Source organism: Vulpes vulpes, chromosome 4, assembly GCF_048418805.1.
Source record: "Vulpes vulpes isolate BD-2025 chromosome 4, VulVul3, whole genome shotgun sequence".
In the NCBI taxonomy this organism is placed as follows: Eukaryota; Metazoa; Chordata; class Mammalia; order Carnivora; family Canidae; genus Vulpes; species Vulpes vulpes.
The window spans coordinates 58,946,978-58,963,800 of NC_132783.1; the positions used below are offsets into that span (position 1 = coordinate 58,946,978).

At 39.9% G+C, this 16,823-nt stretch overlaps 1 protein-coding gene across 7 annotated transcripts in view; it reads left to right on the plus strand.

The window, feature by feature from the left end:
• Positions 1-2,165: 2,165 nt before the first annotated feature.
• The window catches only part of HNRNPD (heterogeneous nuclear ribonucleoprotein D), an 18,088-nt gene continuing 3,430 nt past the window's right edge, over positions 2,166-16,823 (plus strand). For 5 of the 7 annotated variants that reach the window (XR_003234946.2, XR_003234947.2, XM_025998204.2 and 2 more), the window contains exons 1-5: positions 2,166-2,686; positions 4,500-4,556; positions 14,373-14,541; positions 15,078-15,239; positions 16,656-16,787. Coding sequence is in view for 5 of the 7 variants with exons in the window: in XM_025998204.2 (XP_025853989.1) it covers positions 2,454-2,686; positions 4,500-4,556; positions 14,373-14,541; positions 15,078-15,239; positions 16,656-16,787 (753 nt within the window). In the remaining 2 variants the exon portion in view is untranslated. The remainder of the gene's footprint in view (positions 2,687-4,499; positions 4,557-14,372; positions 14,542-15,077; positions 15,240-16,655; positions 16,788-16,823) is intronic. The other 2 variants (XM_025998205.2, XM_025998207.2) reach the window with 1 other exon arrangement.

Consider the following 16,823-nt stretch of genomic DNA (forward strand, 5'->3'; position numbering starts at 1 on the left):
CTGGGCTTGACCTCAAGATTCTGAGGAGAAACCAAGAGTCCCAAACTCAACTGACTGAGCCATTCAGGTGCCCTAGGAACTCTCTTAAAGACAGAAAGTATTCAGGAGACCTCCTAGCTGTCTGTAAATTGAAATATTCACTTGAGCCCAAGATCAACTTTCTCCTAGGCTGTTTTTTTTTTTTTCCCTAGGCTGTTTTGATAAGTGGAGACATACCTGAAGTCACTACCACTTGGTTTAAGGCATGTTCTTGGCATTGCCTGTGTATGATTTGCTTAACATAAGAATTTGGTTAAGATTTATTTTTTTTTAAAATATTTTATTATTCATGAGAGAGAGAGAGAGAGGCAGGGACACAGGCAGAGGGAGAAGCAGGCTCCCTGCAGGGAGCCGGAAGCAGGACTCCATCCAGGGACTCCAGGATCACACGGGGGGGGGGGGGGGGGGGGGGGGGGGGCGGAAGGCGGACGCTCAACCGGAGCCACCCAGGCATCCCCAGATCTTATTATTTGTTTATTTATTCATGAGCGACACATGGAGAGAGGCAGAGACTTAGGCAGAGGGAGAAGCAGGTTCCCTTTGGGGAGCCCAATGTGGGACTCCATCCCAGGACCGCGACCTGAGCCAACCGCTGAGCTACCCGTGTGCCCAAGATTTTAAGATATTTTCAGAATTTATTTGTATTCCTTAATTTTAATTATTAAGGCAGATTGTGCTAGCTTAATAAAAAATTAGGTATTTTAAATCGTTTTGAGATTTTTGGACAGCATCCAGTTAATACATTTACTTAATTACATAGTGAAAAAATATTTATTCGGGGTTCTTTGCTGTATTTTGCACTAGTCTTTGTTTCCAGGTGCCTGGACACATGCCACAGCAGCAAGTAATTACTTGTTGATTAAAGGAGTATCTAGAGGGGACCCCTGGGTGGCTCAGCGGTTTAGCGCCTGCCTTTGGAGTCCCACCTCGGGCTCCCTGCATGGAGCCTGCTTCTCCCTCTGCCTGTGTCTCTCATGAATGAATAAAAAAAAAAAAAAAAAAAAAAAGGAGTACCCAGAAACTTCACTTTCTTCTAGGTGTGCTGCAGGAAGCTGCAAATCACAAAGCCCGAATAATCCAGTTTCCAGTCACGACATCTGGGATCTGTAATAGGTCTATAAAAGAACTTTAATGTTACCCTGCATGAGACGCTTAGCGGTTCTTTTAAAAGCCAAACCCCCAAACACAGCAAGCTCAGAAACTGTGTAAAGATGACTCACAGCATTTAAGCATTTTATCTAGTACAAGGACCACAAAACATGAAATCAAATGAACCTCTGGCTGACCGAACGCACTCCTCAACTCAGTAGCGTCAAAGAGTTGTGGCAGGTTCTAGGATCTTCAAAATGTGCTAGTTACCTGCTTCTTTTGACGAAAAATTTCAGGAGAAAAGCGGACAAGCAAACCTCTTACTTGGAAAGCAACTTTAAAAGAAAAATGAAAAGCCCTAATCGCCAGCGGCCTCAGCCTGCCCGCCCGGGGTCGGTAGCGGGGCGGCCGGAGGAACCTCAATGTCACCCGGTCGCGGGCGACGGAGCTGCGACAGCCCGTGCGCGCGCACTGCTCGGCCGTCGGGAGCCCGGCGTCCCAGGGGCCGCGGCGCACAGGGCCAGCGACTCGGGGCCACCACCCCACGGCAGCCTCTTTCCCAGGGATGGGCGCTACAGGACGGACGGAGCCGCTGGGCGCGCGCCCCCCCCCCCCCCCCCCGCGTTACGCCGCAGGCGCGCGGGACACGGTCGCCTCCAGGGAGGCGCCGCCACACCCCGGCCTCACGCCGCAGCTCCCGCCGCCGGGGGCCGGTGGCTGGGCCGACTCCGGGAACGCTCGGAAGGGCGGGGGCGAAGGAAGGGGCGCCTCTAGCTGCGCCTTCCAAACAACGTTCCTTGTTCTCGATGGTCCCCGCGCGGCCGTCTCATCGAACGCAATTTCCGGTTCCTTTTAAAGGCCCCACGCTGTGCGGCGCGGCGCGTGAGAGGAAGGTACAAGAGCGAACGGGAGGGCGGGCCTGAGCAGGAAGAGGAAAAAAGCCAGCGGTAGAGGGGGCGGGGAGGCGCAAAGGGCGCGCTCTCGCGTCACGTGACCGGGACGCGCCGTTCTTCCGTCGGCCATTTTAGGTGGTCCGCGGCGGCGCCATTAAAGCGAGGAGGAGGCAAGAGCGGCCGCCGCTGCTGCTTATTCTTTTTTAGTGCAGCTAGAGAGAGCGGGAGTGCGCGCTGCGCGAGTGTGGGAGGCGAGGGGGGCAGGCCAGGGAGAGGCGCAGGAGCCTTTGCAGCCGCGCGCGCCTTCTCTGTCTTGTTGTGTGCTTCGCGCGGTGGAGCGGGCGCGCGGCAGCGGCGGGGATTACTTTGCTGCTAGTTTCGGTTCGCGGCAGCGGCGGGTGTAGTCTCGGCGGCGGCGGAGGCAGTAGCACTATGTCGGAGGAGCAGTTCGGCGGGGACGGGGCGGCGGCGGCGGCAACGGCGGCGGTAGGCGGCTCGGCGGGCGAGCAGGAGGGAGCCATGGTGGCGGCGGCGCAGGGGGCAGCGGCGGCGGCGGGAAGTGGAGCCGGGACCGGGGGCGGAACCGCGGCTGGAGGCACCGAAGGGGGCAGCGCCGAGTCGGAAGGGGCGAAGATCGATGCCAGTAAGAATGAGGAGGATGAAGGGTGAGTAAGGGGCGACCCGGGATAGTCAGGCCCAACTAGTCCCCCTCCCCCTCCCTATCCCCCGCCATTAGGCCTCGTTCCCGCTCTCCGCCTGTCCTCCAGTCCCCCGTGCAGTCTCCTTGCACAGTGCTCCCCTTCTCTTCGCCGGGTCCCCCGGGGCTTGCGTTTCCTTCTCCCCCTGCCCGCTTATCGCCCCCTCCCCCATCACACACGTTTCCACCTTTAGCCGTCACCATGCTGCTCCCTGGCCCGCCCTCTTTCCCTCCCTCGCCGTGGGTCTCCTCCCACTGACTTAGCCGCCAGGATTTTTTCCCGCCTGTCTAGGGGTGCCTTTTTTCTTGCTCTCCTGTCCTCTCCCTTCCTCGTTTTATTAAGGTCCCGAGCATACAGATCGACACAGAAGCTTTTATGCCGAGACAACTACGGCTTATTTGGTGCTTCCACTGTAGCGTCCCGAGACGATGCGATTCTTTATAAGCACATGCTTTGGGGACCGCGTAAGCTGCCCACTCTGCTCCTCCCCCCTCGGCTTCAGGCCGAATGTGTTTTGTATTTCGGAGAAGTTTGGCCTCGATCTCTTTTTTCCACAATACACTATCGAACCACTTGCGTACTTAGGCCCTACTTTTCAGCCTATGGAACATATTGGGCCTGGTGATATTCCCTGAGTCGCCTGTCGTTGCGTTGGTTTTGCTCCATGGGCTTTCGTTAAGTTCCTTGTCGGCGGGGCCTGCACTTGACTGTGGAGCTGTTTCTACCTCCAGCTTGCTGGCTACCCTTCCCCCATCCCGCGGAGTTATTCTATCCGCGCACCGTTTTCGCGCCCTCAGCTATTGGCTTCCCCAACTGTTCTTACAGATTGTAACCTTACTTTTTATGTGCAGCTTCCATTTTTTTTAACCCCACCCCCGTGCCTAGGATCCTTTTTGGTCTCTCTTGATTTCTCCTTCCCGCTCTCTTACCCACTCTTAAAGGAGGCCTACCATCCGTCTTTGATAAAATGAACAAATCCTTTATTGTGGTATGGCATGATTTTTTTTTTTTTTGCAGGTTTTTAAGTACTGACTTGTTCCCTCCAATTGGAATAAGTTGTATATGCTATTTGAGCTGCATTTGGTATATTAGAATGCAGTATTTGGGAGCGGGAGCATAACAACAGAGGAGTTACCAGGAGGGACTAAATCGGGGCTCTTGGCTAGGTTTTCTTATTCCCGTTACTGATCGCTGATCTTGGATTAACGCATCCATTCCCTTTTGTAATGTGGGGGTGTGTATGTGTGATTCTTCTTTTCCTTCACTATTAACAAGAAGAAAGGTGTGGAAAAGCAATAAAATGTCGCTTTTATCCAGTATTAGAAAACGATTTCCTTTATTGGGAAGGAGCACAAGATTTGGAGGGTGGGAAAGGGAAGCACTTTAGAATGTCGAGTTTAATCTCAGCCCAGGCGGACTTGTCAGGCTGATTGCGCTGGCTTTGGGAGAATGGCGGTGGGGTGGGAAACTAGCTTTACTTAATTTTAAATTACATACAGTATAAGAAAAGAATGTTAAATATTGGGAAACTTAAGCCTTCAACATTTTGGTTTTTCTTTCTGAATTCTGTTCTTTGGACAGAGGCACCAAAATGATTAATTGTATAACTTGCTGTTTGGGGCAGGCTTTAGCCCTGTTTTTTCAAATCACAAAGCTGCTACCCTTATAGTTTCCTACTGTTGAACTGAAGTGTAAATGAATTAAAGTTTTTAGCCCTAACAATGTCAAAAACTAAAACTAGAATTTTGATTGGTTGCTGTACCGGTTGTTAATTCCCTAGCCATTCAAACTCCTCCCCACGACACTCTGAAGCAGCGACGGCACAGCGGGAAGAATGGTAAAACTTTTAAATTTTATTTCTGTATTATAAAGGTTTCAATAGTCATAACATGAGAGGCTGTGTATTGATTAGTTGCCCATTGATCCCCAGGAAATTCTAGACATAGTACAGTAGGATGTCTTGTGCCTGGGATATAAAATCTTTTTTTAGGCATGTGTGTGATCTTTGGGCAAAATAGATGCCATTACATGGGTTTTGGTCTGTGGTAATGCATGTAATTGTGATTTGGTTAAATTAAAACAATAAAGTTAGTAACATGTTTGAACAAGAAAAAATATTACCATGATTTCAGATTTGATTTTTTTTTTTAAGACAAATATTTTTGTTGAAATTCTAAGTTTAATGTTAAGTTTGAAGGTTACTTGATATAAACTCTTGTGTGTTTAAAATGTCTTGCATGCTATACAGAAATATTCTGGATATGTGAAAAGTAGAACAATTTTTAGAGTAGTGTTTATATGCATTATGCACAAGTGTATTTTATCTCCCAACCATATTTGTAAGTGGAACTTTAATAACAATTGGATATGTATTATTCAGAGGCGGGCTGGTGTGGCTTTTCACTACAGCTTTACCAGATTTTAAATTTTCAGTGTGATGTTTGCAATGTTAATTACAGTTGGTTGGTTCACATGTCTCTTAAATTTCATGACTTCTCTATGGAAGGATGGTAGATTATTCTTTTTATCCTTCCTTTCCCCTAAATGTCAGTCTTTTTGCTTTTAGGATTGATTACGTTTTGAGTTTTCCAGGAGTTTGTGTTCTCCATCGTTGGAGTTTAGAGGGCCAGTAATAATTTGTAGAAAGTTGACTTAGCTGTACAAACTACATTCTGTTTTAAGAGCCCAATTGGGATAACATTTAAATTTTACACAGTATTTACTTACTACTGTATTCTCATCCACTGAAATCTGTCCGGTTTTATATTGCAGATAAAGCAGACTGGAAATAGGCAAAAGGGAAAAGTAAAAAGAAGACTGGGGTCAGAATGTGACATACAGAATAAAATGTTTTTCATGAAAATTAATCTGTTTGGCACTGTTACAGTTCATTTTCACTGCTAGCTAATCGTGGCAAACTAAATCAGATTAAACTGTCACTATACCTGATTCTTTTTTACTCCATTACATATTTCAAATCTTATGTAAGCAAGCATTTTCAGTGATTAGAAGGGACCATAAACTTGAGATCACTGTTAACGATTCTTGTAGAATTATTTTTGCTCTGTTACTACCCAATAATGTAACCTTAAAGTTTTTTGAATGACCTCTTAGGAAAAATGGTCAATTGAATATTTATAAGTTAGTGAATGTTTTAGATTGTGACCTATTTTCATTCACTGAAAATAGGATTTAACTGAGGTTCATTTTAAGTTAAGCAAGTTTACATTTAAAGTGTAATATTTGACTTTTTAAAATTACTGCTTAATCACCCAGCCTTGTCCTGTTACAGATATCCTTGTTTTTCTTTTTGGTGTGTGTGCACTTGTCACTCTCTATCTGTTCCTTTTTCTGTCTCCCAGTTTGAGGGAAATTGTGCAGCAGTTTGATAACAGTCCCAGGAGTGAGAATAAGACTGGCTTTACTAGATACAAAATCATCCGAATTGAGTTTCTTTAAACACATTTCTGTGTGCATTCCTTTTCACGATTTTAACTTGAGAGTGAAGTTATTAGAATATGATCATTAAAATTTTAAAAATGAGTTTGTTGTGCACTCAAGGTTTATTTTATGTTGAATATAAGAATAAACAGCTATTCTTAGGGTATGCCTGTTATGTATCTTCGTGGATGTTTCCACAGTTCAGACCTTTGGAATAATTAATCATTTCCATAATAAAATGCTTTCCTGAGTTCACCTCATATTAATCTTTCCAATTTTAACATTGCTAGTTTTTTTTTTTTTTTAACTTGTAAGCAGTTGCACTGGAATTTCCCATTTTTGTGTGGATTCATGTTCTTTCCAGGGCTGCAGTTCTTTTAGGGTAGGTAATTTAAAGTTATTTTGTGTTGGGCAAAATATACATGCCATGTAGCAAACTACCTGGAGGAGAGTTTTTTAAATATCAAGATAAGTGGAAAACTATAATACTGTGTTAGCTTTCAGACAGTTTATAAAGTAGGTACATTGACTTGCCTGCATTAGATTGTGCAGGAAGCAAAATAATTCTGTTCAGTTACCAAAGTATAGCAGTACTTTTCTAATAACAGGGCAGTAGATCTAGTCCTATAACCATTAGTGTATAGTAAGCTCCTGTGATTTCTTCCTGTTTGGGAATTTTGTGAGTTAATTTTGCTGCGGGTTGAGTGCTCTCTGATTTCTAAGAAATGGGCATACATTTGTTTTAAATATTTAAGATTATAATCTATACCCAAGTGCTTTTGGGGCATTCTGAACTTTGCTTTATAAGCAAACAGCTTTTAGAGCAGTCTCATACCTAATTTACTGGCCTTTAATTCAGTAAAGTTGGGTTTACTGTAAAGTTGAGACCCTGAGTAGATGGTCTGAATTTTAGTGTTCTTTGGAACCTTTGACAAGTTTCTAGTGTTAAAATTGCAGAAATAGATGCTCCCAGGTCTCAAGATGTTGAACATATAAGGGAGAAGGAGTGTTAAGTTCTTTTCATTTCAAAGTATCTATTATGGAAGATACTAAAAAAATCACCTGACCTTAGGATTTGGAATTGGAGAAAATCATTGCGTTTTTTTTCAGTGCTGCCTTTTGAGATAAATATACTTGGCCTTAAGCCTGGTTTTTTTTTTCCTTCAAGTCATGTGACTTCTATAAACTATATTTAATGTGTATTTTTAATATTGCCTGAGTGTTTTGTCCTCTGTAAGGCTGCTCTAATTTAAGAAAGTTTTGAATCTACTATTGGGGTGTGTGATTTGTGGCCAGTACGGAGGATGATTAGTTTTAGTCTTCAAGTGATACATGTTATGCTTGAAAGCATTTAAAAAGGAATAGAATAATAACCTTTTTCCTATTCCATTTAAAGCTGTGCACCTCAAATGTGTGTGCAGATTGACAAATGGAGTGAAACATAACTTCTGTTAGTCCAAGATTGATTTGACTTTAGTTCTGCTTCAACATTTTAGTAGATAGGGCACTGAACTGGATGCTGGAAGCGTGGGATCTGTTTCTGTTACTTCACTTCCAACAGTGTGGTCTCAGGTAATATAACATGTTTGTTACTTGGTTTGCTGATCTATGTGTTGGAAACAAAGCTCACCGCAGGAAGATTGACTACATAGCCTGCTTTCATAGCTTGTGTGTGTTTATCCGGTGCCTTAATAGTTGATACTGCCAGTGATTTACTCCTGTGGAGTAAAGGTAAGCATGTTTTAGTTTCTGGAGTATTAAATTGTGTATATTGGAGCTAGACATTTAAGACTTACTTGGGGGTGGGGAGACTTGTATTGCTAGTAGTGTTTGGCCAATAATCAGCGTGATAGTTGTTAAGTATTGGGTCATGTCCTGTAAACTCCTGCCTATCTAGACTTGAAACTACCACACAGTTCAAACAACTAGGAAATTCTCTCTCCCTCCCTTTAGTCTTGTAAGAAAAATACTGAAAAACTATCCGCAAATCTACTCAGAAAGCACTAATAGGCAATGTCATGGAATCAAAAATTCTGTAGTTTTTCCTTTATACTGTTAAAAAGTAATGTGGTTTTAAAGCATTCCAAGATTCTAAGATTTTATCAAGAAAGGTAAAAATCATTTTCTAAGTTTACTATTCATATCTAAAATGATTACCAGTAGAAAACTACAGAACTGTGAATGAGTAGTAATCTCAGTTAACCAGAACCTTAACCTCTAGGTTAAGGAAACCTCATTCCTTAACCTTCAGGTAGATGGGAGTTTACCTTCTAAAGCTGATTGAGTTTATTTTAAAAGTGAAAATCCAGGAAGTCATTTTTTCCTTGGAATGAAAGGATAAAAGGGAGATTTGGGGGTTAAACATTTAAAGTTTATTTAAAGCCTGTCATTTTATTAGCTGTTATATTTTCAACCTAATTAATTATCATTTTTAGTCACTTAGGTTCATTCTAAAGTATGAAGTAGTAATGAGATATGCTAGGATGGAGGAGTTAATCTTTATTGACTCGTTAAAAGCTTGTCAGTCTGTTTCCAAAGGTATTTTTAATACAGATTCTTAAATGATTAACCTTCCATGTGGTACTATCTAGTGGTAAAAAGTAACCCCTGCTCCCCATTATAGGTAGTTACTTAACTTTGTACTTTCTGGCAGTTCTTTCTGCCCACAAGTCCTGTCCCATGCTTTAATAAAACCACCTTTTGCACCATAGAAATCCTCAAATCTATGGTTTCTAAGGAAAAATACTGATTTCATATGTATTGGTGGGATTTTCATTATATTTTGTCATTAGGATTTTAAAGGAATAATATTAACGATAAAATACTGAAAATTTAAAATGAATTGGTGGTATGCTTGAATAATCTTACTCCAAAAGGTGACAGTGATTGGCCAGTCATGTAATGTACTTGAAGTATATACCAGATTGACATTCTGTTGTGTTTTTTTTTAAACTGTCAGAACTTGTTATGAAACTACATATGGAAAATCATGAGTTGTTAGGAAGTGTTTGAAAGTTACAGAATATTTTTTTGGCCCTATTTCAAAATTGGGAGGTAGTGTAATGTAATGGTCTTTATCATTTTACCTTGAATAAGGTGTTTAACAGAGACTTCTAAGGAGAAGTATCTTTAAATAAACTACTAATTGACCTTAGGAGTGCTAAACCTAGTGATCTCAATAATCAGAGAATACTTCTTTTGGGTATGAAAAAACAGGAGTATTAACCTTTCCATCAGCCAGCACTGCTCCATATATATTACTTTTTATATTTTGAAATTCCTTACTAAATATTGGCATTTATGTGGAGTACAGACAAATCATCAAGATGGTTTTCATTTATTTTATTTTATTTTTTAAGGATTTTAGTTAGTTATTCATGAGAGACACAGAAAGAGAGGCAGAGAGACACACAGGCAGAGGGAGAAGCAAGCTCCATGCAGGGAGCCCGATGCAGGACTTGATCCAGGGTCATGCCCTGGGCTGAAGGCAGCACTAAACCACTGAGCCACCTGGGCTGCCCCTCAAGATGGTTTTTAAACTATATTTAAGAGGTTTTTTAGGTAACCTACTTTCTAGTCTGTATATTTTACATGGGATATTTAAACACTTTGGGTTAAGTTTATGGTATTGAAAATAATCTTAGGATCCATTTATATAAAACCTCATTCTGGCCTTTTCCTGTAATGTTGGTGATTTCATATAGCCTATGCAGATTTTAAAAAAGGCAATGAGTAAATGAAAACATTGCTTTATTAAATTATACTTAACTTATGCTCTTCTCCTTCTAAGTAACTTTTTAATGTGCACTTGGGGTGTTTAAGACTTTTGTGCCACTTAAGTATATTTGCTCCCTTATTTTACTATTTTTTTAAAAGCAAGGTCTGTGCTCAACGTGGGGCTTGAACTTGACCCTGATTTCAGGAATCAAATGCTCTGTGGACTGAGCCAGCAAAGCACCCCTGTGTTTGTTGATTTCATTCTTACCAAAGAATCAAAATCTACTCTTAGGCCTCTGATTTACAGCTATGGAAACAATCTTGGGTTTTTGTTTTCCTGAAGGTCATACAGTTGGTATGTGGCAGAAGTAGGATTTTAAACTGGTGCTTTGGCTTACTTCCTCTAAATTTACTTTAGAAGAGAATGTCCCACTAAGCAGTCTAAATTCCTGAATGACATTGCATAGCATTTGGAGAGTTTTCCGCACTGAGTTGTATAATTTTACGCATAGTTTAATATTATGATATGGTATCACATCAATATCTGTAGAAGCAAGGAGATTTCAATTGTTAAGTGTTTTGTTTATTTTTAATTTTTGTAAATATTTATTCATGAGAGACCGAGAGGGGCAGAGACACAGAGGGAGAAGCAGGCTCCACGCAAGGAGCCTGATGTGGGACTCCCTGTGAGGGATCACGCCTGCTGAACTGAAGGCAGATGCTCAACTGCTGAGCCACCCAGGTGTCCCCATGTTAAGTGTTTTAAAATTGAATATCATATTGCCTCTGGGTACTAAATAGCGTATATATAGGATTAAGAAGTTAAACTATCAATAAAATACTGTAGATGAAGTCCTGTGTTTTCTTTAGGATTGTTGATTGGCTTTACAACTAGGGACCAATTTTAAAGTTTTAGGGTGGGGAGCGCATTTCTGTTGCTACTCGAACAAGTCTAGTGATGTAGTTTTAACTTGGCTGGTTAGGCTTTTTTTTGAAGTTCTGTCTCTACCTCACTGTAAGCGTTTGCATCTCTATGAGAGTGACAGCAACTTGAAATTCAGTCTTGGTATTCAAGGCAGCAGAAGTAATCTGGATGGACAATAGGTATCCTGCTTTAAGCAAAATACAGTAATATAAAAAAAATTGTATGCCATCTCCTAATATGAGGAAAAGCGTGTCAGTGCTAGTGTTCTGAGAGACTAAGATAATTCCCATTTATCCAAAATTAAGATAACAGGCTTTTTCTTATTGTATTATACTACTGTATCTTGGTGTGTCCACTGAATTAAGATTTGATGGATTTAACATTTTCCTTTTTTTTTTTTTTTTTTTATGATAGTCACAGAGAGAGAGAGAGGCAGAGACATAGGCAGAGCGAGAAGCAGGCTCCATGCACTGGGAGCCCGATGTGGGATTCGATCCCGGGTCTCTAGGATCGCGCCCTGGGCCAAAGGCAGGCGCCAAACCGCTGCGCCACCCAGGGATCCCAATATTTTCCATTTCTTAAAGATGGAATGGATTTGGAAGTTTGTATTCATGGTAGTATTTACCTGTTACCAGTTGTGCAGCAGCCTGCCTTGTTAGCAGCTAAATCTTTAGCACTTTTGGGCTGTCAAAATGGCAGTGCATTTGTCTGAAAGAGCTTTTGGGCTCTTGCTCAGAGACTGTTTACTTAAAATTTGCAAAGTTCAAGTGCTGGCTACCCACTCTACAGAATGGAAGTTGTGGGGTAGATTAAACAGCAACTATGATGAACCTGGCAAAAATGAGAAATAGAACTTGTTAGAAGAACTAAGAAATGAGATGTAGTGTATTAATAGTTCTCTAATTTCAAAAGAGACTTTGGGCATGTACAGTAGTAGCTTAATGTATATAAATTAATAGTGACCGACCTATACAGTGTTTAAATCATTATTACTGTATTTTAAGAAGGCAGAAGTGTGTAATGTGTTGTAGAAAAATTACCCGAATAAATGAAGGTTAAAAACAACTGGGGGGAGGTATCAGAAGGTAGGCAATGGCCTTTTTTTTTTTTTATAGGTGAAATACTTGGCTCATTCTCTAAAGGTGCTGGTTAGCTGAAGTTTTACTATGTATTTTGCTCTAGTTTTTTAAGAAATAGGAATCATTCTGTGGAATATGTGTAAGTCATAGTTGACCAGACTTTTCAATCTGTCCAAAGGGGATTTGATTGTTAGTTTAGGAAAGACAGCATCTTCAGTGACCTTCTAGCCTTAAGGTAGGCACATTTAACAACTTCTGTACTAATGACTGTATTAAAAGTGGGAAGTTTGTTTTGAGAGAGTTCTTTGCTGGGCCAGTTGATGAGTTAGTATGCTTATCCAGTTTTAAGAAGACTGACTGCTATGCTGTGAAAACATTTGGGGCTTATGAATAATAATAGGACATGCCTCATTCATGGAGTTTAAATTTATTTCTTTGTAATTATTTTGTTTTTAAAATACTTTTACATCAAGGACATTTAATCCAGTATAAACTTTGCCTTGGTTAAATAAAATCAAAACTAATTCTGTCTTAATGTCTGAGGAACAGTTCAGGCGAAATATTCTTGCCTTTCAACATTAGCTTTTTTTTTTTTTTAATTTTTTTCAACATTAGTTTTTTAAAGCAAGGCTTTTGTTCTTGTAGTCTCTTCAGGCTGAAGTAATTTCAAACTGTTAAAAATTGATAGAAAATTTTTGTAATTACAGAAGGTGGTAATTCAGTAGTTAACATTTTCAACTTAATTGAAGCTGTTTCTGTTCTAGAATTGCCATGGATACCTGAGCAAGAGGTCATTGCTTTATAGTTTGTTCTTTCTCATCTTTAAAAATACAGCAGTGTCCTTACTTTGGAAGGGTAAATGTTGCTAATGAACTTTCAACTATGAAGAAAGTGCTCTGGATCTTTAGGTTTTAAAAGTAAAGTGATTTTAAGGCATAAATTTAAATGACAATGATTGGATTTTAGAAGGTACATTATTTGAATGAAAAAACAATTGAGAATAACTTTTCCATGAAATTGACAATAAACAAACATTAAAAATTACCTATAGAACATTATGGGTGTTTTTGTTATATTCATTTGATTATAAATACAAAAAGGGTTAATAAGGGTTACTTTAAGCATGGAGATTTTATTAGAGGAAGTCCTGAAGGTTAAGCATATAAATATAGCCCAGCTTTACATTAAGATACATTTACTAATTGAAAACTTAACCTGAAATGGGAAGCACAGTATATACTGAAAGCAGGGCTTCGTTTATAATGTAAGTTAATTTTGTCATTAGAACTAAAAATAGGTCTAAGATAGTAAGATCAGTAACACCTCAGTTAATCTGGCATCTTTAGGGGAGAAGCAGAGAGAGATCTCATTCTAGGGACACAATTGGCCTCTTGTGGAAGAATTGGCTTCAATGGCAATATCCCAGAAGCCCACAAGATGGAGATATTTCCTGCTTTAATTTTCTATCTGGAGCTGAAAGTTAGTAACACTTTCCCATCCCTACCCCAGTTACAGAGATGAGAAAAATCATTGAGCAAGTATGATTTTATTCCCGTAAAATTTTTAGCTTTCACATAACAAATTCTGACAGTTTATCCTTAAAATAAAAATCTCCAGTCCTGTCTCTTTAAAGGGTAGGAGGTATGTGTAAGCTCTTTGGGGCGGTCTTAGGGGGTGGTTGAGGGGGCAGATGTAAAAGCAATCAGTTGCCAAGTCTGAGCTTTATGCCATTTTGCTGTAATAAAAATAATCTTTCACCTGAATTTTTTTTTTTTTTTTTTGAGTATATATTTTTGGTCTTAAAGTGTTCTGGTGGTTTCTACTTACCACCTGTCACTTTTAGCATCTTCAAGGTTTAAATATTTTATTGCTGGTTAACTGAGGTTCTACTGTAAATAAATCCTATAAATTAGTGGATTGTGCGTCTGTGGGTAATTTTTGTTCACTAAATTATTATTGTCTTTATTAAAGACTCATAGCACATCAAAAAGCTTTGCTTACAACTTAATTGTGAGACTTAGAATTTTCCATTTTATGTGCTAAGAGTTAATGACAACCATTAGTTAAATAGAAAGCTTCAGCATAGACATGCTGGTTGCTGTGATCATTGGAGACTACATAGCCTTTTTACAAGTTTAATGAAAATTAAGTAGCAAAACTTGAAGCTGAAATTGTTTTGCGGTTACGAATATTTAACTTGTAATTTAAGAAAGTCTTAAATGTGTAGTATTTTTATTTTAGGGTTACATACATTGTTTTGGGAAGTCAAAAAGAATTTGCTGCTTTCTCACTATTTCATAATTATGCAGATGCAGCAGTAATAAGCAAAACTTGACAAAAATGGAATGTGGTGTTCTTGATATGTGGTAATATAGGAAGAGTAATGTTAGTATGTACACTGCCCAGTAAATTGGTGCAGTTTGGAAAAGGTATTGTTATGGGTACTTAAAGTTTGTTTTTAGCATTTTAATATTACTTTTTGTCTTTACAGGAAAATGTTTATAGGAGGACTTAGCTGGGACACTACAAAGAAAGATCTGAAGGACTACTTCTCCAAATTTGGTGAAGTTGTAGACTGCACTCTGAAGTTAGATCCTATCACAGGGCGATCAAGGGGTTTTGGCTTTGTGCTATTTAAAGAGTCGGAGAGTGTAGATAAGGTAGTGTGTTACATGTTCTGATCAGTTAATATAAGATGTGGGTAGTTTGATACATTAATTTGCCCATTTGTGATTTCCCCTTTTGCAGTATATGAAGGAAGAACTATAGTTCTTAACCTGTACATTCTATGAAGAGTTCTCTTTATTTACTGAATATCTTCTGTATGGTATTGGGGGAAAAAAATACTGAGACTTAAAGACCCCCTAATTAAAAGAATGATCTGTTACAAGTTCACACAAATAGAGATTTTTGGAATATCTTGGGCTAAAGGGAAGTAGCAATTTTGTTCATGTTTCTGACAGTTAAAGGTGAGATAGTTTTCTGGTAACTAAATTTGTGCCCCCCCCCCCCCCCCCCCCCCCCCGTTCTTATTGACAGGTTGAACACTGTTCTCTGTTAGCTGATGTCACATAATTTGACAGTTTAGTCATGAACAAGTCAACACTTACCTGACATTAGCTATATTTATAGTTTTTAAGTAAGCGAATAATCAATTAATACACATACTTAAAATGAATAACTTCAATTTCCTTAGGTCATGGATCAGAAAGAACATAAATTGAATGGGAAGGTGATTGATCCTAAAAGGGCCAAAGCCATGAAAACAAAAGAGCCTGTTAAAAAAATTTTTGTTGGTGGCCTTTCTCCAGATACACCTGAAGAAAAAATAAGGGAGTACTTTGGTGGTTTTGGTGAGGTATGTGATACTATTTTGACCCAGTTTTTGTCAAAATTAGTGTGAATATAATTGTCAAAAGTTGTTACAAAGTTTGGGCTAATTAAGTGCTTTGTTTTGAAAGAAGGATAATTGTTTTTTTGTTTAAAAGATTTTATTTATTCACGAGAAACAGAGGCAGTCATAGGCAGAGGGAGAAGCAGGCTCCCCATGGGGAGCCCGATGTGGGACTCGATCCCAGAACTCCGGGATCACCCCCTGAGCCAAAGGCAGATGCTCAACCGCCGAGCCACCCAGGTCTCTGAAAGAAGGATATTGTAAATCCTTTGTGGCACATCTTTGAAGATTTGATGATTGCATTTTTCCTCAATTGCCGAAGGTATAGGGTACTGCCAAGATGACATTTTGTATCTTGAGGAATTTACCAAGTTAGTAGAAATAAAAAACTGTGAGGAAGGAATTCAGATTGGATTACCTGAGATACAGAAGGACATGATTCAATTGAAAATAGGAAAGGGAAGAATTAAGAATAGGGTGTAGTGCCTTCTCAATTTAAACAAACAGGTATTTGCAGATTTTATGGGGCTGATTATGGACTTAGTGAAACCAGAATTCCTTTTGTGAGTTAATGATTAAAAGCTATGATGAGAAATTTGTGGCCTTGTGTTCCAGATACAGCCTGCAGGCAACTTTTGCTTGATTTAAACAACGTTTTGTTGATTGTATTTAGGTTGAGATACTTACCACACTTATGTAGATACCTAGCTTTTCTTAAATACTTGCAAGAGCAAGCAACATTGGAACTACCTTCTTGCATGGCAGTAGCCATCTAAGACAAGAGTAGCAGCCTCTTTACCTTCAATAGTTACATGTTTTCTAGTTTTCAGTGGTCCTCACTACTTTGATTTTTCCTAAATGCAATCAGTCACCTTATCCTGTTTTTCTTAAAATTGCTGCCTTCTGTTCTTGGTTGTCACTTGAGTTTGTGACCCTTGAAATAGGTAGCAAGTGTCAGTCCCTGTGAAGCTTGTTTTTTATAAATAGGTTTGAAGACGTTTTTTTTAAATTTTTTTTAAAATTTTTTTTTATTTATGATAGTCACAGAGAGATAGGCAGAGACACAGGCAGAGGGAGAAGCAGGCTCCATGCACTGGGAGCCCGACGTGGGATTCGATCCCGGGTCTCCAGGATCGCGCCCTGGGCCAAAGGCAGGCGCCAAACTGCTGCGCCACCCAGGGATCCCAGGTTTGAAGACTTTTTAGGTGGAATGGGTATTCTAATTTGGAGCCTTCTCTCAAAAGATTAGGATAAATGGAGAGAGCAGAATAGAATTTGAGGTCCAAATATGTTTTCTTTGTGCATTTTTCCCACTAAATTTGTGCTTATTGTCAATCACATGCAAACTAAGATCTTAAAACTTAACTTTTTTGATATCAGGTGGAATCCATAGAGCTCCCTATGGACAACAAGACCAATAAGAGGCGTGGATTCTGCTTTATTACCTTTAAGGAAGAGGAACCAGTGAAGAAGATAATGGAAAAGAAATACCACAATGTTGGTCTTAGTAAAGTAAGTTAAGCATCAATTTATTTGTGGAGAAAACTA